Raw genomic sequence first — 22,726 nt, forward strand, 5'->3', positions numbered from 1 at the left:
ACGAGCATTACACCTTTATCCATCCAGGCTGAATGGATAGCTATTGACAAATTATCTCAGCTCTTTGTAGCACTGGTGTAAATGTCAACCTTTTAGATTTTCATTACTCTAATTGTTTTAGAAAATCTAATAGTAGGCTTATGCTTTCAAGATTATAGTGAATCATGAGCCCTTCAGGGGACCAAATGTAAGTATCTTAACGGTCCACAATTCAAACTTCAGGGAATGTGGACAGGGCGGAATGGCCATATGGCACTCAGGAGATTGGACTGCCACCATAACCATTGTTATCAGCACCTCCCTTTTCCCATGAGAATCCCACACCCTTTCAAGGAGCCAGTCTGTCCAAGTGTAGAATTAGAAGATGTATGCATGAATAGCTCAGCTGAGAAACCTGGTCACACTCACATAGTTTAAATGTACTGGGATGCCATTATTAGAAATCTAAGAGTGTTCTTTGATCCTGTTGGCAGGCACAATCGTGAAATTTCTATTTTGTCAATTGTTGATGACATTTAATAGAAAATTCTAAGTCTGCTTTGTGAGTACATAGAGCTTTTACAGGACTCTATCGTCATTGTATCACAGTGATTTAACATACCGTCACATCCTTTAGAAGGAAACCTTTTGCAGGTCAATTGAGTGGCTATGTATTGCTGAATTTTCTGTCAAACGCAACGATTGTGAAAGAACACCAAATTCCTGATGCATTACCTATCAATACTTTGAACTGGATTTTTCATTTGGTTGATCAGTAATCAGTTGTTGTTAGCTCTATAACTATTTTGTATTGCTGTTGGAAAGCAATTTATATAATTTGAAAAAAATTATTTAAATGATGTTTTCCAAAGTTTGTTGGGGTGGAAATTGGATCTCCTTTTTCTATCAGTTTTGTGAACTAACATCCTTCACCCCAAGAAGTCCTGAAAGATGACAGACCTACTAATGGATTGGGGCATATTTGGAGCCACCTAACAAGGCCTCTGCTGGCCTGAAATCAGCCCCCCACCTCTTCTCGGGTTCCCAACTCTAGAAGTATTCCTGGAGGTTTGATTGGGTGATATCTGGTCATGTGGCATCTGCAAAGGTTATTGTACATACTTTATAAAGGTTTGGCCCCTGTAGTTGAGTGCCTTTGCTCATGGTTTCACAAACCCACTGCCGCCTCCCCTCCCCCCACCCCGCACCCCACATCCATTGTGCACAAAGTTCCAAGAACCAGCATACCATCCATTAACAGGCAAAGTTGGGAAACTGAGGGTGAGGACAAGAAGAAAACAAGGGTGTAGGGGAGGGATTCTGGGTTGAAGAATCTTTAATTTCACCAGTAACTAATAATAGTAATTTATTTACATTGTATCAATAATTGTCAGTTAAGACCCATAACAATGAGATTCTCATCAACCAACAGTAATAGAATAACTCACTGATAGCTTATATGTAACTGGTAGTGATTGGTGTAATTCCTGATGTCCCACCCTTAACTGGCAGTAATCTTGTAATCAGCTGACTTTCACTACTTCTCAATTGATGCCACTTTTAATAGATCCCAACCCTCTCCCTATCTCCTTGGATGCTGGTTTAGACTTAGGTTCTGTGTGAAGGTGACAACTATGAACCGCTGATCCCAATCTCCTCCTCCTCGGACCATCAGCCCCTATATCACTCTCTCCCTGCCCAAAACCCAATTTTCTGCCTCCTAGTGCTTATTCCTTAGCTCCATTCCTCTCCCAACTCCATCTGTCTCACTTGCTCTCTCTCTTTTACTTCACCCCCTCCAACCCTTCCCAACCCCCGCCGCCTTCACCTTGACTTGCATTTCTGACCCTCCACTAAATGGTCCTGTTTCCAGTAATCTCTAAGAGGGAGCCGACTCTGCATGCTAGTGATGACATGGAGCAGGGACACCTGTTACCAGGGTGCAAGGATTAATGTGCAAAAATCTCCCGAGCTACTGGCAACATCAAGCAGCAGATCCATACCTTTTCCCAAAGACCCTATGCAGTCGAGCAAATTAGGCAGCCCTATTCCCTGTCTTATCTGAGAGCCAATGTCAATGAGCCAGGTTGTCCAAAATTTGGCATAGTAGTCAGGTTACCTGCCTCTGGAGGCACAGCAGGCATCAGCAACTCATCCAAATTAAGCAAATGAGGTACAAGGGCCGACTTCAGGCTCCTGATCAGGTCCATAAATGAGCCATAACCAATTTCTACCATGATTTGTGCTACTTAACAAAGGAGGTATAATTTTCACTGGTGGCAGTGGAAGAATGGAACATTAACACAGCAGCAGGCCTATTTTTAGGAAAATGCACTTTAAACAGAAAGCTGGAGAATGGCACTGCTGTGGCACTGGGCACATCTAATCCAAAATGCACAGGTAAAGGTTGGCCCATGTCAAGCATGGCTTAGAAGCAAAGTACCACAGATGAAGAATTTGGGGGTGACCTGGGGATGTTCTGCAATTTCCTTCTTTGCTATAAGGTTCTCTGACAAAAGGGCTGAGTGGGGGCGGAAACAGGAAAAAGGCCAATGCGAACAAAAATCTTACTTCACACCTCTTTCCACTTGTGCTTAGTGGATTATAGTCTGATTTTAACACTTGGCCTACTGGCCAAGTCTTGTTTTTTAAAAATTGATTTGTTAAATAATGTGCATAAATCAGCAGTAATATATGACCTGACAAATCGATTCTGGACCCTTCTCGTTGATGAAGGTTTTCAGAGCACAGGTCAGCAAAAACAAATGCTCAATTAATTTATAAAAATCCATGAGCCACAAGCTCTCCAATTGAGCTATAGGTTCTGGTTATTTAAGGCAAAGCAACAAAAAAAGCACGTTATGGAAGTCCGTCTGAAATCACTGTTCCCCCTTGAGTGTATCTGTTACTGAATCATAGCTTTGATTATTATGTTTTCTACTGTCATCTCTGATATCTGGAAACAAAAATCCAATCGCAGAAAACTGTGCTGTATTTGTTATCAATCCATTGGAGTCCAGTCTGGTGTTCAGTGTGGTGGAGGCAGGTCCAATTGAGGCATTCAAGAGGGCATTAGATGATTATTTGAATAGAGACAATGTACAGGATAAAGACAGGTCCATGACACTAGGTCATAATGCTCATTTGGAGAGCCAGTGTTGACACGATGGGCCGAATGGCCTCCTTCTGTGTCGTTATAATTCTGTGATCACAAATCTGGTGTTAGGAAAGTAAACACTAATTGTTAAAATATGGCAATTGGGATACCATAGAATGTAGTTAACATTGGGCAGGATTTTGCCCTTGATGGGTGGGCGGGCAGCCGATCGCCACCTCTGAAATGGGCCCCGCCACCATTTTACGTGGGCGGGCCAAGTAAAGCCCGCCCAGCATGCCACCCGACGGGAAGCGCCTCAGGGAGATCGCTGAAAGGCAATGAAACATGAAAAATAGAAAAATAAAAAAATCATTAACAAGCCCCCCTCATGTGAAAATGTCACAAGAGATGGGACATGTTAATGTAATACACAAAAACTTTATTACACATTTTTAATTCTGATATCAGACCTCATCCCACCACTAGATGAGGTTTGTAAAAAAAAAAAATCACTCACCCATCTGCCCGTTGGGCCGATGCGCCGACCCGAAGTTTGCATGGGCCCCTCAAAATCCTGGTCATTTGGTCACTTAATGGCCTTAACAAGGCCTTTAATTAATGGCGGGTGCGTGTCGCGTTGCATAGCGCCCGCCCACCGACTGAAACATCGCGATGTTGCGTGCTGACGTGCGGGCTCCACACCCACACGTCAGCCAGAAGATTCAGCCCATTGTCTTTTATTCAGACTGAATCTTTTTCTTCAGCTAAAAACCTTAGTGAGCATGATGCAAAGTATTTGGGTGATGCACCTGCCACAGTTGAATAGCAGGCTGTATGTCCAAGCTGAGTTATGAATAAGCAGCTTCCAGCAGGGGTGAGCTGAAGTATATGAATACAAGGTTTCAGCCATGGTTGATATAGATTGTTGGTTGGCAAGTGAAGAGGGTGTGGTGAGAATATGGCATATGGGGATGCATTCAGTCACCTTGACCCACTCGCGGGATCATTAAAGCTTTTGCAGCATTATACCCAGGTGCTCGGGGCTGGACGACAGGCACTGACCGCTACAGCCATCTGCTCCCACTGCTTTCTCAGTACTGTTCTGGAAGGCTTCCTGGTTCCCTGAGGGAAAAGAACTCTCTTGCCTAGTCCACCTCTCTACATCAAAGTCTCCAGTGTGGCAACAATGAACCTAGGGGCACAAACTCTGGACTGTTGGGCCGTTTTTCTTGCATTCTTTAGGACTTCCGCTCTTCTTCAAGCAGTTTTGGCACCTACTGCAGCCAGAATGCAGTCTCCCTTTTAGTAGTGCAAGCTAGCTTTAAATGGTGCTAAGCTACATGAATATGGTACCTTTGCTTGAGATGTACAAACACTCAGCAGCAGCACACAATCTGCAAGCTTCAATTCATACCAATCAGCATGAAGATTTGACACTGCCTCCAGCACTTTGAATGATGGGCATAATCGCACATCTAAATTCCTGCACCCGGTTTTAAGGTGCTATTCAATTTAGCCCCATTGTTTTCATTGTTGAACAAATACATATTGCAACTGTGTGTAACAAATTGGAACTTATTTTATTCTGGATGGCATGTGCTTATGTATGGTCAGTGGTGTGTGCAGTTTCTAGATTGACTGCATAAAAATGCTGTTGCACCTAAATAAATTCTTTGAGTCCTATCTGTCATTTTTTTAAAATGTGTTTTTTTGATAGCCTTGGTACATTTTCCAGAGTTTACATTCAACAGCACAAACCATTTTGACAAATTATACTGTTAGTACTTCAAAAGAGCGCTCAGGAATTACTTTGTGGTTGAGCATAATTTAGTTTTAAGTTCTCAGTAGACACAAGTTAACAAAAGCCTTTGGCACTGCCTCTTGGTGATATCATTGCTTCGTTAAAATAATTCCTTCATAATTACACGTAATAAAGTTACCCTTTCCCATGCCGGTTCACAAATAACAAAATTACAGATATTGAGACACTGACAATATATCTGTTTCTTGTACTAATTAGTGTGATGGCCTGAACAGAAAAATAGCTTCATATAAAAGATGCCCAAATCAAAAGAATCCCTTGGATAAAATCACTGGTATAGTATAACTGGGCGATGTTTATTGGAAGCATTGGGTGTCTAGCCCACTGGCTGGAGAGCTGGCGAGAGTCCCATGTCGCTTCTTTTCAGGAAGGCCCACTGAATTAAGTGCCAATCAGGCAGTTAACTGGGCAACAGCGAGGGGGAAGGCTGTCCACAGGCCTTAACCGGGGCAGTTAGGGTAAGGCAACAGGTCCCTACCCATCACCCTCCTGCCTGATTATATGCTCCCTGCCGCCAAACTCGTTACTGGGGAGGGCATTAAATTCTGCCCACTGTGTTGGAACCATAAGGATGCATTGCTAGTTGACAATTGTTATTTTTTGGGTGTATAAATATATGCTGTGAAATTCGTTTTTAGGAACCATTTTTGCCCATGCTTCCAAAATTGAATTGTCAAAAATTTTGACAGACAGCAAGACGCTTACAAAACAAGGGTCACCTTTTTAATACCCTAAATACACCTTTTCCTTTACCATTGCATTCAATTTAATATAACTTATTATTGCTTTAAATTAATTTTGTTAAATTGATATACTCCACATTTTAAGTTTCTTACTGAAGCAAGTAGGCATAAGGATATAGATGCAGAATCACGGATGCTAGAAATGAATTATCATGAAACCATTCAAACGAGGATTTCATAGTTCTGAATCCTGAAATGTAATTACTGTCTTCAGCTCAATTTTAGATTCGTATTTTTATTTTACTAATGTTGAGTATTTTCTTTAGGTTCTTTTTAATACTCTAATCAGTTCTTTCCCTCTTCTTCTGAAGGCATTGGTAAGATTTTCAACTTATTGCCAGAGTGTAAGATTGCTGATCGACCGCCCAATTATAGAAACTGCCCACTTTTTGTTTTCATGAGAATTGAGTGTTTTCGACAATGGGCAAACACTCTTGAAAATCTACCCCGATTGATTCCTGTTATGGTAGAGTTCAGTGGGCAATGCAGACTCTTCAGTAGCTTTGAAATGGACAGTGTGATCTGAGTATCATTTATCTTCTTTGGTAATTCTTTCAATGTGATCCATCACAGTGAATGTCAGCACACAATCTGTCCTTGACAGCTAAGCCCAATCTTGTCCTCACCTGTTCTCTACAGATTTGCATACTTTCCAGCAGAACTCGCGAAATATCAATCAGGAGTTGGAACAATCTTTCCTTCCCAACCCAGGTTGTAATAGCTATTTGTAATATCCCTAGTGCCACCTTAGCTAATTCCAGCACAAATCAAAAATCGCCCTTCATAGTCTGCATGACTAAATTTCTCCCTGGAAAAGTCTGTTAAATCATCTGGCGAGGGAGCTAAATTTATTGCAAACAGGAGTACTGATGCTGGCTACAAAAGCAAAACTATGGATGCTAAAAATCCAAAATAAAAGCAGAAACTGCTGGAAAGACCCATGGCCAGCAGCACCTGTGTAGGGAGAAGTAGAGTTAATGTTTCAGGTCTAGCACCATTCATCAGAACTGTTGGGTTGAATTTAATTCCCCCTCCCTGGTAGTGATTTCTGAAGCAGCGGGTCAGTTTGATCAGGCAGGATGGTGTGGGGTGGGCTTCACTCCCCTCCCCTCGAAAAAAATCCAGGGCAGGATGGCTTGCAGGCAGCCTTCTCACCCAGATGCCAACTTAGGTCCTTAAGTGGGCAACTAATGCACACTAAGGGCCTCATCCAGGGCGGCCTGGGGAGTCGCCTAACAAGGAGACTGACAAGCAAATCCTGCTGGATTTGCTTGCAGCCTAGTAGGAGGGTCCCTCATTCACAGGCAGTCAGTGTCTGATTGAGGGACCCAGCATTGGGAGATGGGTGGGAGGGATGGAGCACTGAGAGCCACCTCCTGCCCTTTCCTCCGAACAGCCCCAACCTCCACTTCAGCTCTAAAGGGCGAGATTTCCACGCTACTGAGGCAAGTGCAGCAATTAAATGCCTTCTGTAGAGCCATCAGTGTTCTGGCTGCCAATTAAGGAATTAATTCCCTCGAGGCTCCCAGAGTTCGGATTGGCAGGGGTGCCACCATTATTGGTGGCAGCCATAGGGCCCCCTGCTGCCCTCATTAAATTCTGCCTATTGACTCTGACTCTGTTTTGTTCTTCATAGATACAACCAGACCTGAGTTTTCCAGCATTTTCTGTTTTTATTACTGCTGCTGGCTCTGATCCCCTAGTCTATCAAGGTAAAATAATTGAATCAATTATCAGGGGTAAATTTGGATTACCTGCATGATAATAGCCTTATAAACAGCAGCCAATCTGGATTCAGAAAAGAAAAAATCTTTCATGATCAACCTTCTAGAGTTTTGTGTAAGTAACAGCCTCAGAGGGCTGTCGAAATCCCAGTGACATAGTGCACCTTGGCATTAATAAAGCATTTGATAAACTTGCCATGAAAGGTTTCTGTTTAAGCTTAAATGATTGGAGATTCAGAGTGAAACTTTGGAATAGATAAGAAATTGGCCAAAGGGTAAGAAACAGTGTGTTGTGTACGTTGCAGCAATTAAGTTCGAGTACAGGGAAATGCCAAGTAAGAAGCTCCAGGGATAGGTGTTGGGGATCACACACTTTCTGATTTACATTATAATAAGGACTTGTAATCAGAGGCTCAAGGTAAACATGTAAAACTCATAGATGATACCAAAGTAGGTAGTGCAGTTGAATTGGAGAAGGCAGTTTAGGAACTACAATATGAGTTCAACTATGTTAAATTGCAAAATCAATGACAGATTAAAGTATGAAGTACTACTGATAGGAATAAAAATGGATGATGCAAGTTATTCCATGACTGGTGTCAAAATAACTAAGGAAAAGGTTGAAAAAGATTAAAGAATTTTAATAAGCTAAGTTTTTTTACATGTTCAATGACCCTGGAATAGCCGTCAACAGAGCAAATGAAATATCGCATCATATAGCCAAAATAGTAGAGTAGTACTTTTTAAAATTTATTTGAACACAGGACATGGGCATCGCTGGCTAGGCCAGTATTTATTGCCCATCCCTAATTGCCCTTGAGAAGGTGGTAGTGAGTCGCTGCCTTTCGTCACTGCAGTCCATATGTTGAAGGTACGTCCACAGTGCTGTTAGGAAGGAAATTCCAGGATTTTGACCCAGGAACAGTGACATAGTTCCAAGTCAGGATGGTGTGTGTCTTAGAGGGGAATTTGCAGGTGGTGGTGTTCCCATGCATCTGCTGCCTTTGTCTTTCTAGTTTGTAGGTTTGAAAGGTGCTGTTGAAGGAACCTTGTAAGTTGCTGCAGTGCATCTTGTATATGGTATAGACTACTACCACTATGTGTTGGTGGTAGAGGGATTAGATGTTGAAGGTTGTGGATGCCAATCAAGCAGGCTGCTTTGCCCTGGATAGTATCGAGCTGCTTGAGTGGGGTTGGAGCTGCACTCATCCGGGAAAATGGAGAGTATTCCATCATAATCCTGACGTGTGTCATAGATGTTGGACAGCCTTTGGAGAGTCAGGAGGTGAGTTACTCGCTGCAGAATTCCTAGCCTCTGACCTGCTGTTGTGGCCACAATATTTATATGGCTAGCCCCGTTCAGTTTCTAGTCAATTATGACCCCAGGATATTAATAATGGTGATACTTAGAGAAAGTACTACTCTTAAAGATCAAAATAGAGTCATAGAGCTCTACAGCACAGAAAAAGATCCTTCAGCCCATCGAGTCTGCGCCAGTCAAATAAGTACCTGATTATTCTAATCCCATTCTCCAGCACAAGGCCCATAGCCTTGTATGCTATGGCATCGCAAATGCACATCCAAATATTTCTTAAATGTTATGAGGATTTCTGCCTCTACCATACTTTCAGGCAGTGAGTTCCAGATTCCCATCACCCTCTGGGTGAAAAAATTCTTCCTCTCATCCCCTCTAAACCTCCTGCCCCTTACCTTAAATCTATGTTCCCTAGTTATTGATCCCTCCACCAAGGGGAAAAGTTTCTCCCTCTCTACCCTATCTATGCCCCTCATAATGTTATACACCTCAATCATGTCCGCTCAATCTCCTCTGGTCCAGGGAAAATAACCCCAGTCTATCCAATCTCTCCTCAACTAAAACTCTCCAGCCCAGGTAAATCTCCGCTGCACGCTCTCTGCAATCACATCCTTCCTATAATGTGGATTCCAGAACTGCACGCAATACTCTAGCTGTGGCCTAACCAGCATTTTATATGGTTCCAGCATAACCTCCCTGCTCCTATATCCTGTGCCTCGGCTAATAAAGGCAAATATCCCATATGCTTTCTTAACCACCTTATCTACCTGTCCTACCTTAAGGGATCGGTGGACATGCACACCAAAGTCCCTCTGATCCTCAGTAATTCCCAGGGTCCTACCATTCATCATGTATTCCCATGCCTTGTTTCTCTTGCCCAAGTGCGTCACCTCACGCTTTTCTGAATTAAATTCCATTTGCCACTGATCAGCCATCCCTGTGGAACCCCACTTGTGACAGGCATCCAGTCACAAAAACACCCCTCGACTATCACCCTCTGCTTCCTGCCACTCAGCCAATTCTGGATTCAATTTGCCAAATTGCCTTGGATCCCTTGATTATCTGATACCTTCATTATCAGTCTCCCATGCGGGGCCATATCAAAAACCTTGCTGAAGTCCAGATAGACTCAAATGCATTGGCCTCATCTACACACCTGCTGTCCCCTTTGAAAAATGCTTTCAAATTGGTCAGACATGACCTCCCCTTAACAAAACCATGCTGACTGTCCTTGATTAATCCCTGCCTGTCCAAGTGTAGATTAACTCTGTCCCTCAGAATTGCTCCCAATAGTTTCCCCACCACTGAGGTTAGACTGACTGGCCTGTAGTTCCCTGGTTTATCCCTTCCTCCCTTCTTGAATAACAGTACCACATTGGCTGTCCTCCAGTCCTCTGGCACCTCTCCTATGGCCAGAGAGGTATTTAAAATTATTGCCAGTGCCCCTGCTATCTCCTCCGTTGCCTCACTTAACAGCCTGGGATACATTTCATCCAGGCCTGGAGATTTATCTACTTTTAAGCCTGTCAGACCACTTAGAACCTCCTCTCTTTCTGTGCTAATTTCTTTAATTATATCACAGTCCTTCTGCCTGATATCTATACCCACGTTGTCCCTCTCACTTGTGAACACCGACACACAGTATTCATTTAGAACCCTACCTACATCTTCCAGCTCCACACACAAATTACCACTATGGTCCTTAATGGGCCCTACTCTTTCGCTAGTTATCCTCTTACTCTTCATGTACTTGTAAAATAACATTGTATTTTCCTTTATTTTACCTGCCAATGTTTGTTCGTGCCCCCTTTCTGTGCTCCTAATTTCCTTTTTAAGTTCCCCCTTACAAAACCTAATACTCCTCCCGTGGTTCTGCTGTTTTGAGCCCTCGGTATCTGCCATAAGCCCCCCTTTTTCTCTTTATCCAATCCTGTATATCCCTCGACATCCAGGGTTCCCTGGATTTGTTGGACCCACCCTTTGTCTTTACTGGAAATAATACTCTGGTAGTTTAATTTCAAGAAGAAAAATATGCTGCTCAGTCCCAAAGCAGTCAAAACATTTCCATGAGTAAATTTCAAATGAAAATAAGCACCAATGCTGAGGACTAGCTGGAATTCTGGTCCGTATAAGTGAGCCCATGACCACTAGAAATAGATTTGAGATTGACAAAGCTCATATCACATAAGACCTTTGGAGCTGTCGAGAAAGTCATTCTTGTAATCTAAACAGGGGTTGAGTGCAGAGTGTTACTCCATGGTGCAATACATTCCTCATAAATTTGCCTATATTTGATACTTCAGTAGATCCTAATTCGAGTGATGACATACTGCCAAAATATGCCACTTAAGTAATCAGCAGTTTAGTTTCTAAATAGAGTAATTGAACTGCTGTTAATCTCGTTTGCATGGTACTTACCCTTACATGTCATAGTTTACCATGGTGAGTCAGTGATTACTAATTAAAGCCGAATAAGTAACTGAAACTAATTCACAAGGAAACAGAGAAACGCAAGGCAGAGATTTGTCAATTCAAAACTTTCACTGTCACCATTGCATCTTCCTGAATGCCCATCTTGAATGATTTTCTCACAAATTTGTTTTAAAAGCTTTTGATTGCCAAGGAAAGAACTTGTGAAAAAATGTTTAACTTTTTTAAGCAGTTTGAAGTTCCATTTTTCAACATAACTGAATCTGTGAAAAGTTTCTGCAATCCTTAATCATTTTCTTAATTGGCCTCACACCTCCCTCTCTGTGGATGTTCCCCTTCCCAAACATATTCCCGGTTAAAATCAAACCAAAATGTCTAGTTCCAGCTTTTTCTAATAGTTCTTAAGTATAAAATGAGGAGATCATTTGATTGGCAGTGCTGATGAGCATGGGTGTAGATGCTATGGATAAAGAATTGTGGGGTAACTTAGTATGAAAGCAAAGCATAATCATAATCATAATCACCCTGGCTGGCATATGTGGCCCTTATCTTTAGCAATTGGTGGCATTGGATTTAATTTGTGCCATGCATTGTTTCATTCTTTCTCAATTCAGAATTAACACTTATTTAAATGCTGTGGGTCACCTGAATAGTATGTCTCATCTTCTGTTATGCCCTGTATTATAACAATTTCCATGTATTACTTTTATCAATTAAGTCACAAGATATTTATTATGAGTTTTTTTTAAAGTAAGTTTAATATTCTGTTCAAGGGATATGTATTTTTTATTATTGTTCTTGATACCTGAATCAGTAGTCTTAGACAAGTGGAGATCTTTGCATTTGGTTTGACGGCAAGTATTTAGTACGATTGTTTATGTACCAAACTGAAGTCTGTTCTTTTTTAAAGGGTCTCCTGATGTTGTTGCAGAACCTACCTACAATCCACTGGGGTAACGAAGAAGTTGGCCTTCTCCTAGCAGAAGCATACAGGCTTAAGTACATGTTTGCAGATGCACCTAATCACTACAGACGATAAGTGGTTAGCAAAAACATTGAGAGCCGAATTTAAACTCCTTGCGGTCTTTCAGGTCAGGTGGACATCAGCTCTATTGACTGAGACAGCAACTCTTTCAACTACTTTGAAAGTAGTTTCTAATTACTTGAAGCTTTTCTTGAGCTGTTATTGTAATATACTAAATTGAAAGTAGACTGAGAGCTCCCTCAGTTTGCTCTTCATAGAGCCTTGATAAATCTTTGATACTAGGTTATACATAATTCTTAGAAAAGGATTTGAAAGGCATTATATAGTGTGTTTCTGTATAATAGTCACTATGTATTTGTCCTTAATTTGAACTACTGTGAGCTTATACTTAGAAACTTGCTTAAGTGTTTGGATCTAGTGTGCATAAAAGAGACTGGGTAAATTTTCCTCATTCTTAAAACTGGCATCAAATTTCTTGTGGTAAACGATACTCATTCACAATATTTTTAATTGTGCCTCTTTTTTAAAAAAAAATAGTTTTCCTCATTTTATTTTGAAGTTGCTGTGTACTATTTGGTGTTAACTTTAACTGTTTTGGTGAGATACATTCATTTAAAAATATTTTTCATTTCTACTAATTATCATTTTTATAAGCAATAAAATGATTCATTTTTTAATGTAGAATTTGGGAAATTTGGAAAAAATCTAACTATCTTTATAACTTTTTTTTAAAGACCTGTATTATGAGAGCTAATGTTGTGTTAAAAGACCAATTATTAATGCCAATAATGTAGATTTCAAACTGTACTGAAGCCATTCAAGAGCAAAATATGTTTCTCAGGTATTTCCTTTTGATTTGTGTGCCTTTTGACCAATTATTTTTATGTAAAGTTGAGAAAACATTGCAATATTTATGTTTAAAATTATTTTGGAAAGCGTTGCTGACATTTCTTTTAGCACTTAATACTTCCCTTTTGTCTGCTGAAAGATACCTTGTGTATGACTTCCAGGGTTTAAAAATTATTCATGTAACAAAAATATATAAATATATATATTTTTAAAATATATATCTGAGACCTGAGAAGCAGATTTTTCCATTGATGGCCAACAATTATACGGATAGGGTGAAATCTCTGATTTTTGTTCCTTTCCCCTCTTGTTCTCACCTTATTGGTTTGAGGCTCTAATATTACAGAAGTGGTGCAGAGAATTTAGTACGACTAACCTGGCTAGAAAAGTGGCTTACCCTGCATCCAGCAATGACTGACATCATTCTCAGATTGCCTGTTGTTTCCAAGTATTCTCAAGGGATATGGAGAAAAGGTGAGAAAATAGATCTGAGATACAGATCAGAAACAATCTAACAATAGCTGAATAGCATCTTCCTGTTCCTAAAGGTAAATATATCAAGAGATATAAAGAGAAAGCAGAATAAGGGAGCTGAGGTACAGATTAGCCATGACCTAAAAGTGTAGCAGAACAGACGAGGGGCTGAAGAACCTACTGCTTTTCCTTTGTTCAGGAACCATGACTGCTTATGCTGTATTGATGGGAGCTGTACCTCCTGCAAGATAAAGTAGACTGTATCATTATTCTCACAGTTCACTACCATAAACTATCTCTAACTAGTAGCCTGCCAAAATCATTATAAGTGCACATTCTTGGGAATCAAACTTGGAACTTAATCTAGTAGCTCCAAGGTTGTGAGTCTTTCTGCTGTGAGACTCCTCGCTCAGCTTTATTGTATTTAATATATAACCTTTGATCATTTTTGGTCATGTCAGGAAAAGGTAGTCTTTGTTTACTTCTACACTGAACTTGCAGCATCTGAGCTTTATGTCATTGGGTGGTGTGATTCTTTGGAAGTTGCTATCCAGGGCTGTTTTTAGTGCGAAGAAAAGGCAGATAAATGATGTAGGTTCAGAGGTCCACAAAGAGACTTTATTATATGTTTAAAACTATGTCAATAATTTCATCATTTACCTTTTAACTTAATGTCTGAATGCCATGTTTGTTTTAATCGTGTTTTCCTTTTTACTTAAAGGGCAAATTATTGAAACTACTCTGCTGTAGTTTTTGGTGTGTCTGTGTATTGTCACTCTGGAAATTTTAAAATAATGTAAATGGTAATTTTTACATTGAATTTCAATCAAAACTGTGCTTTAATTTCCTGCATTCTAAAAGGAAGTGTGAATGTGCAAATTATTTTCTGGACAATTAGGTAGGTGTGTAAGTTCACTAATGTGATTACAGTCCTAACACCTCGTTCTGCTTCCATTTTTATATTTACTTGCAAATGGTTACATTCTAATCAAAGTCATGCACGTGGATCAAAGCACAATTAATTTCTTTGACTAAATTTAGAAGATAGCAAGTATATTGCTTTTTTTCCCCTTCACATATAATGCAGCTTCCCTGGCTAATCCCAATTGCTGTTGATCTTACCACCAAAAGGAGGGCCAAAATTGAAAGACGTATATCTAAACTACCCTTCGTCAATGGTTGCCTAATGTTTGACCAAAATTTGGAACAGATTGGGTTGGTTATGACCTTAGCTGAGGAATGATTATATGGCGCAAGGAAGCTTTAAACATTATTTTTTTAAACTGGCAAATGAACACACCAATATAATGGTGCAAATGTTTTCACTCCTGTGAGCATAATGAGACTGTTCTGATCAGAATTGCTATCATATATGTGATGCTTGTCCATATGTTGTTGTGTGAAGCTGGAATCCTAATCAGGAAACAAATGCTATTTTAGCTTTTATATACTGAAGATTTGTTATTTACACAATGAAAATGTGAGCAGAACCAACATGCGGAACAAGTGAACTTGTGTGCCTTTACTAACTGTTCTGAACTGTACAGTTATTGTAGTGTTTGGCCATGGTTGTGTGGCATTTCATGTTGTAAATATTAGCACAATGTCTATGACTCTGGAACGCTTACAGCTACACCATCAGAAACCAGAGAGATGTTGCATGGTATTTCAAGTTTCTTTAGACCTTTAGGATGGAAGTGAATTATAACTGTGACTTTCCACCTTTTCACTGTGTGATGTTTTAACATGATATGTGCTATCAAAAAGACACAATTTGTTGTCACTTCTGCGTGCAATAAGTCCAAAAGATGATTTTTTTTGTGTATTATGTTGTAGCTGTTATAGACCTGTTTTGCAGATTACATAATACAAGATATTCCATCAAAGTAGTTTATCAAAGACTGGAAATGTGATCTTGCAAGCACATTTGTACAGCAGTGAAGAGATTAATATATTAGCCCTTTGGATGATACTGTCTCTGAAATATGCCAAATTCCTTTTCAAACCATGTTTTTTTTAATGCTTCTGTAGTCAGTGCTATTATGAGGCTTTAAAAAATTAAATTCCTGCTCCACATCAATCGGTTGTCTTTGATTATTGTTTCATCTGTATGACTCATTGGGCATCTGCACCTCAGCAACGTTCACCGAAGGTTACCGTTGAGAGTGTAGGATTACTGAATTTGACTTGCTGTTTATTGCTTCCTCGCAGCAGCATAACTAATCATTCAGATGAATTTCATTCCACGAGCAAATTATCTCCAAGTCAGTGCCAAGTTATCACTTTGATGGGAAGGAGCTTTAAAGATATTTGAGGCAGCCTTGACCTGCCATGAGTTCCAAATGTCAACTTCCTCCCTCCCCACAATAGTTGAGAGTCACGTGGATATATAAATCAAAGTCTCCTGTCCAAATCTTATAACGAAAACAAGTGCAGATGTAGAAGGCTAATTCATCCCATCTAGCTCATTGTTCCATAAAAACTCTGATTCCCACATCACAGCTTTAAAGTGTCTCTAATGAAGCCAAACGTTTTGCTTCACTACCCTACCCAGAATCCCAATCCAGATAGGATTCTCTCTTTGTTTGAAAATGTTCTACCTGATGTCAGTCTTAAAACTGCATTTTATTGGTTTTTACTTTGTCCCTTTATCCTGTTTAACCTGAAATAGTACACAGGATTTACCTTTTTTTTTCCATTATCTTGGTCCTTATTTATTATTTTTTTTGAGGGGCAAATGGTTTTCTTGAAGACTGAAGAGTGCATTTTTTTTTATATAACCTTCCTAGTAACTTAGCCCTCTGACACTGGAGATTAATCTTTTTACCATTCTCTCATTTTTCAATAGAGGAAACACTTTAACATTGAATTGTAACCAGGTCATCTGATGGTCTTGTTTCAAACAGGCACCCAATACTTAATTGTTCCATTTTGTTTCTGCCAACAGCAATCAAAGCTTCTTCAGGTGCAGTGCAGGTCTATGAAAGGTTTAAATATATCCTTCCCTCCAATGCTTCAAAATGCAACAAACGCCAATTGTTCTTCACCATGTCCAAGAAAGCAAAGGTTCACTCAGTAGAGAGAAGCCCTCACTTCCCAAATAGGAAAAGGAATAGGCCATTCAGCCCCATGAGCCTGCTCTGCCATTCAACTACATCATGGCTGATCATCTACCTCAAGGCTACTTTCCCATGCGATCCCCATATCCCTTCTTGTCATTAGTATCTAGACTAGAAATCTATAACTCTGTTAAGAACATACTCAGTGACTGAACTTTCATCGTCCTCTGAGATAGAGAATTCCAAAGATTCTCTGAGTGAAGAAATTCTCCTCATCTTAGTACTAAATGGCTTGCCGCTTATTCTAAGTCTGTGTCCCCTGGTTCTAGAACCCCCAGCCAAGGAAAACATCTTTTTTGCATCACCCTTGTCGAGCTCTTTAAGAATTTTATAAGTTTCAATGAGAACCCCTCTCATTTTTCTAAACTCCAGAGAAAACAGGCCCAGTCTCCTCAATCTCTCTTCATAGTACAGTCCCACCATACCAAGAATTAGTCTGGTGAAACTCTGCTGCACTCCCTCTATGGCAAGTATATCCTTCCTTAGGTAAGGGGACCAAAACTGTTTACAATACTCCAGGTGCGGTCTAAGCAAGGTTCCGTAATTGAAGCAAACATCTTTATTTTTGTACTCACATCCTCTTGTCATAAAGGCCAACATACCATTTGCCTTCCTAATTGATTGCTGCATCTGCATGTTAGCTTTCAGTGACTTATGAACAAGGACAGCCAGGTCCCTTTGGACATCAACACTTCCCAATCTCTCACCATTTAAGAAATGCTCTGCACCTTTGTTCCTCCTACCAAAGTGGATAATCTCACATTTTTCCACGTAATATTCCATCTGTCGTGTTCTTGCCCGCTGATTAAGCCTGTCAAGATCCCTTGGAGCCTTTTTGCATCCTCCTCACAACTCACATTCGCATCTAGTTTTGTGTCAGCTGCAAACTTGGAAATATTACATTTAGTCCCCACATCCAAATCATTGATATAGATTGTGAATAGCTGGGGCCCAAGTACTGATGCTTATGGTACCCCACTAGACACAGCCTTCCAACCTGAGAATGACCCATTTATTCCTACTCTGTTTTCTGTCCATTAATCAATCTGCAATCCATGCCAAAATATTACCCCATGCCATGTGCTCTAAATTTGTTTACCAACCTGTACAGGACCTTCTCAAAAGCCTTCTGAAAACCCAAATGCATCACATCCATTGGTTCCCCCTTATCTATACTGCTAGTAACATCCTCATAAAAAACTCCCAACAGGTTTGTCAAACATATGATGACGTTAAGACTCAGTGCTCCTGTTAATGCAGCACTACCAGTCTTATTTGCCACTAAGGGAATGAGGCTTCTTCAGAAATATGGCTCCCAGAATTGACTCAAAGAGTGCACTGATGCAAATATTGTACTTAGCTTTGAGATATTGATATGGATGTAGAAAATCAAATTAAATATGTTTGCTCAATATCATACAGAATCCGTGGACAGTACTTGTTGCACAATGAGTTTGACTGTTCTCTGAGTTTGCAGTGCCTAGCTGCATTTTGAATGTCCAATCATAACTAAGAAGTGTTAACCTAATGTTTCAATGCATAAACTTATACAAAGGCTCTACTGATTAATGTGCCACTGGAACTGAACACATTGATCCGTATCAACATTCCTTTTGATAGCTGTAACACCAGTCTAGTATCCTCATCATGAATGACTGCAATGTTTGATCACCTTTCCAACACCTTTAAATTCGGTCTATTTGTCACTATTCTCAATCTTTCACTTCAAAAGGTCCCCACTAATTTTGATTTGAAATAATGCACATCAGTCTTGGCCCCTTTTCCAAGCTTTCTCCATGGCAATGCCTTGGCCAATCAGAGGCAACTTGCCAACCAATCACCACCCTTTGCTCCTGTAGTATAAATTGTAGTGATCATTTGAAACTTGGCGTTCTTGCGTGTGTTCTCATGATTGCAAGACGAAATCTTCGGCAACATGTCTCTCTTTCCAGCAATATTCAAGTTCTGTATTACCAAGTGAGGTTATAGAAATATTTATCAGTTGAAATAAAAAAACACTTGGGGCTGAATTGTCTCATCTTCGTCCCTGCTGAAACGGCAGGACCATTAGTGGATTGGGAACCTGTTGAGCTCTACCGTGGGTTTTGCTGTTACTCTTTAATTGAACCATGGCATTAGCACCTCACCTCCAGGTTCCTTGACCGATTAAAGAAGACCAGCAAGCTGGCATGCTGGACCTACTAAAAGATTTTTAAATCAAGGGATCACTGCAAGAGCTACAGTAGCTCACCAGCACTTGGAATTTTAGAGGCTGCAGCAACCACAAGAATGGTGAGGAGACCTGGGAAGATTGCTCCCCAGGTCTATCAATGCGACCTAGACATCGTGTTGTGGGATCTGACAGACTGCACTGAACTCATATTTCCTCAGGGCAGGAGAAGAGGACAGCCCCTCTCATCGATTAGGCGTGGATGGAAATAACCAAGGAAGTCAGCAGCAGAAGTGTGGTCCCTCGAACCTGGAAACAGTGCACCTAGAGGATCAAGGATCTCAGGAGGGCAGAAAAGGTGAGTGATGTAACACCTTCATGTGCCAAACCCCACATCTTCACTTTTCAGGCATTTCCCCTCAGAATAGTGCACCTTGCAGTTCCACTCATTGCTCTTTCTCCAGGCACTGCAAATCCCTATCTGAACTGCCAACACTCAAACTCACCCTCGTCCTATTTCCCTCCCACACCCATGACTCTGTTACCCTCCCCAAATGTTGCCCTACAGGAACTCACCAAGCCTCCTTCGACAGCGTCTTCCAAATCCGCACACAATTCATGGCTGATGCCCCTTGTAGGAGACGAGAGCACACAATCTCAGTGAGAGGCAGAAAGTGGAAGATGGCCCTCAAATGACAGGCAGCATGCCAACTACTGGCATTGTGTGCCTGCCTGATTCACTGAGAAGGAGGCCTTTTTCCAGAGGGGCTGTGGATGTCACCAACAACCTGCAGTGAAACCCTGAACCATCTGAGGCGCTGTTACTCACACATGTTGAGAGAGCTGATCCTCTGCCTGTAGATCCTATGTTGGAGGTCTCACCTCCTTAGAAATGGATCACTTCATCCGTCTCCTCTGTCCTGTGGGGCACCATGTGGCTGAGGAAAAGGAAGCTGGTGTTGCTCCTGTTGCTGCTGATGTTGGTGCTCTTCTTCTTCATCAGAGGTGCAAGGTAGAGCTGCAGGAGCTGTTTCCATTCCGTGGTGAAGGCTGGCAACAGGGAAGTGCAGCTGAAAATGAGTAGAATGCAAAATGGGTGGTGACTGCCAAAAAGTTGGTAATCACCTGCCAAGCTCACTGTGAGAAGGAGTGCTGTGAGCAGCAGCCTCTCACCAGGCCATGGCTTCAGCTCATCAGTTTCACTGAGCAAAAGCTTCCCATCCTGCCAGTTTCACTAAAATAACTCTCCACGTTGTGCACTAACCACAGTGACCCTGGCGCGTTGCTGCCTTTGGCTGTTAATGCAGAATCTTGGTTAAAACACCAGTTCGTTGCTTATCATGTTTAAACACCTACCCAAAGGCTACACTGCTTGACTCCAAATCCATCCGGATGAATGCTGGAAGAGGGTGGGATGATGTCCGGCTCCCGAGAAGTTAATTCCCCGCGTACATCTAAACCTGCCACTAAGATAAAAGCAAAATACTGTGGATGCTAGAAATCTGAAACAAAAAAATACCTGGAAAAAGTCAGCAGGTCTGACAGCATCTGCGGAGAGGAACACAATTGACGTTTCGAGTCTGTATGACTCTGTCCGTTCTGATGAAGAGTCATACGGACTCGAAACGTCAACTGTATTCCTCTCCGCGGATGCTGTCAGACCTGCTGAGTTTTTCCAGGTATTTTTGTTTTTGTTCTAAACCTGCCACTCCTTGTCTGGGAAAATTACCCCTGTAATCTGCTAGGAGCTTCATCTATAACAAAGAAAAGTAGGGGCCAAGATAACAAAATGGCCTTTCACCGTTGGAGCCTGGGATTATTTAGCTCGCATTGATTGCATAATGTCTGCCCTGTCTACCAAATGTAAGGCTTTTTTTATGTGAAGGGTGTTTGGACAGTTTCAATCTAGTTCCTAGTATGGATACACAGCACAAAACTTCCTGGCTTGACACCATATTATCAGTCTTAGGTTGAATTATGGCTTGTGGGAAATGAAAAATATTGTATGTTGGGATAAGCATTGTTCTTTTGAGGAAGATTGAAAGACATTGGAGAAAAATAAGCAGAAAAGCTCAGTTTTAACTTTCAATGCTGGACTGTAACTATAGCGTTGCAGATTGGCAACAGAAGGAAGGAAAGTCATACGAATGTACAATAGGGAATGTTGGGCAGGGTACACAATAGAGAAATTTAAAGCTGTGACATTCACATGATGCTTCTTGGGGCAGATGGATGGGCTGAAAAGATCTGACTCCAACGAGGCAAGACCCCCAATATTAGGTCTACAATCAGAGAATCAGCTCTCTTGAAATGTGTGGGCACCTGTGCCTCAGAAGGTTCAGGTTTTATAGCAGGTCATTATTGACATCTACAGTCTCCTGGAGTTCCTCAGGGTAGTGTCCTCAGCACAACCATTTTCAACTGCTTCATCAATGACCTTCTTTCCATCATAAGATCAGAAGTGGGGATGTTCGCTGATGATTGCACAGTCAGCACCATTCTCAACTCCTCAGATACTGAAGCAGTCCATGACCAAATGCAGCAAGATCTGGACAATATCCACACTTGTGCTGACAAGTGGCAAGTAATATTTGTGCCACACAAATGCCAGGCCAGGCAATGACCATCTCCAATAAGAGACAACCTGTTGACCCTTGACATTCAATGGCATTACCATCACTGAATCAGCCACTATCAACATCCTGGGGGTTACCATTGACCAAAAACTGAACTGGACTAGCGATATAAATACTACAATGCCTACAAGAGCAGGTCAGAGGCCAGGAAACCTGTGGCGAGTAACTCGCCTTCTGACTCCCCAAAGCCTTCCCACCATCTACAAGGCACAGGTCAGGAGTGTGTTGGGATACTCCCCATTTGCCTGGATGAGTGCAGCTCCAACAACACTCAAGAAGCTTGACATCATTCAGGTGAAAGCAGCTTGCTTGATTGGCACCCCATCCACAAAAATTCACTCCCTTCACCACTGACGCACAGTGGCAGCAATGTGTACCATCTACAAGATGCACTACAGGAACTCACCAAGCCTCCTTAGCACCTTCCAAACCCACGACCGTTACCACCTAGAAGGACAAAGGCAGCAGACACATGGGAACACCACCACCCGGAAGTTCCCCTCCAAGCCACTCACCATCCTGACTTGGAAATATATCGCCGTTCCTTCACTGTCACTGGGTCAACATCCTGGAACTCCCTCCCTAACAGCACTGAAGATGTACCGACATCACATGGACTGCAGCGGTTCAAGAAGGCAGCCCACCACCACCACCTAAAGGGCAATTAGATATGGGCAATAAATGCTGGCCTAGCTAGCAATGCCCACATCCCATGAATTATTTTTTAAAAAGTCTCCTGGAATATGGTCTCCTTATCAGTGGGCCAGCCAAGCACACATTGCCAGTGGCACATGTGAAGAAAGTTGACCAGGGCATATAATGAGATGCTGATCTGTATCACTATGCTTACCGCCTAGCAGTGATGGCGAGGATCTACATGTAACTATGCTAGATCTGATTTAGGAATGCTTGATTCTGATATTCGATGCCTGAAATAGAAATATATTCTTCCCTAAGCACTCCATTAGCTTGTTCAGAACCAATTTACAAAAACATATGCAAACATAAGAAATAGGAGCAGGGGTAGGCTATTTGGCTGACCTGATTGTGGCCTTAACTACACTTTCTAGCTTGTTCCCCATAACCCTTGACTCCATTGTGGATCAAATGTCTGTGTAACTCAACCTTGAATGTATTCAGTGACCTAGACTCCACTGCTCTCTGGGGTAGAGAATTCCAATGATTAATGACCCTCTGAGAGAAGTTCCTCCTCATCCCCATCTTAAATGGGAGACTCCTTATTTTTAAACTGTCCCTTTGTGTTCTAGAATTACCCCAGTTTTAGATTCTTCCAACGAGGAGAAACATTCTTTCAACAACTACCCTGTCAAGACCTCTCAATGTTATATGTTTCAATAAGACCACCTCTCATTCTTCTAAACC

General features: G+C 41.4%; 1 protein-coding gene across 3 annotated transcripts in view; it reads left to right on the forward strand.

The window, feature by feature from the left end:
- The window catches only part of tbc1d22b (TBC1 domain family, member 22B), a 355,700-nt gene extending 340,202 nt beyond the window's left edge, over positions 1–15,498 (forward strand). For all 3 annotated transcript variants that reach the window (XM_041195481.1, XM_041195479.1, XM_041195482.1), the window contains one exon: positions 12,021–15,498. In XM_041195481.1, coding sequence (XP_041051415.1) covers positions 12,021–12,149 — 129 coding nt within the window. In that variant the 3' untranslated portion in view covers positions 12,150–15,498. The remainder of the gene's footprint in view (positions 1–12,020) is intronic.
- The last annotated feature ends 7,228 nt before the right edge of the window (positions 15,499–22,726 follow it).

This window comes from Carcharodon carcharias, chromosome 9 (assembly GCF_017639515.1).
Source record: "Carcharodon carcharias isolate sCarCar2 chromosome 9, sCarCar2.pri, whole genome shotgun sequence".
Taxonomy (NCBI): domain Eukaryota; kingdom Metazoa; phylum Chordata; class Chondrichthyes; order Lamniformes; family Lamnidae; genus Carcharodon; species Carcharodon carcharias.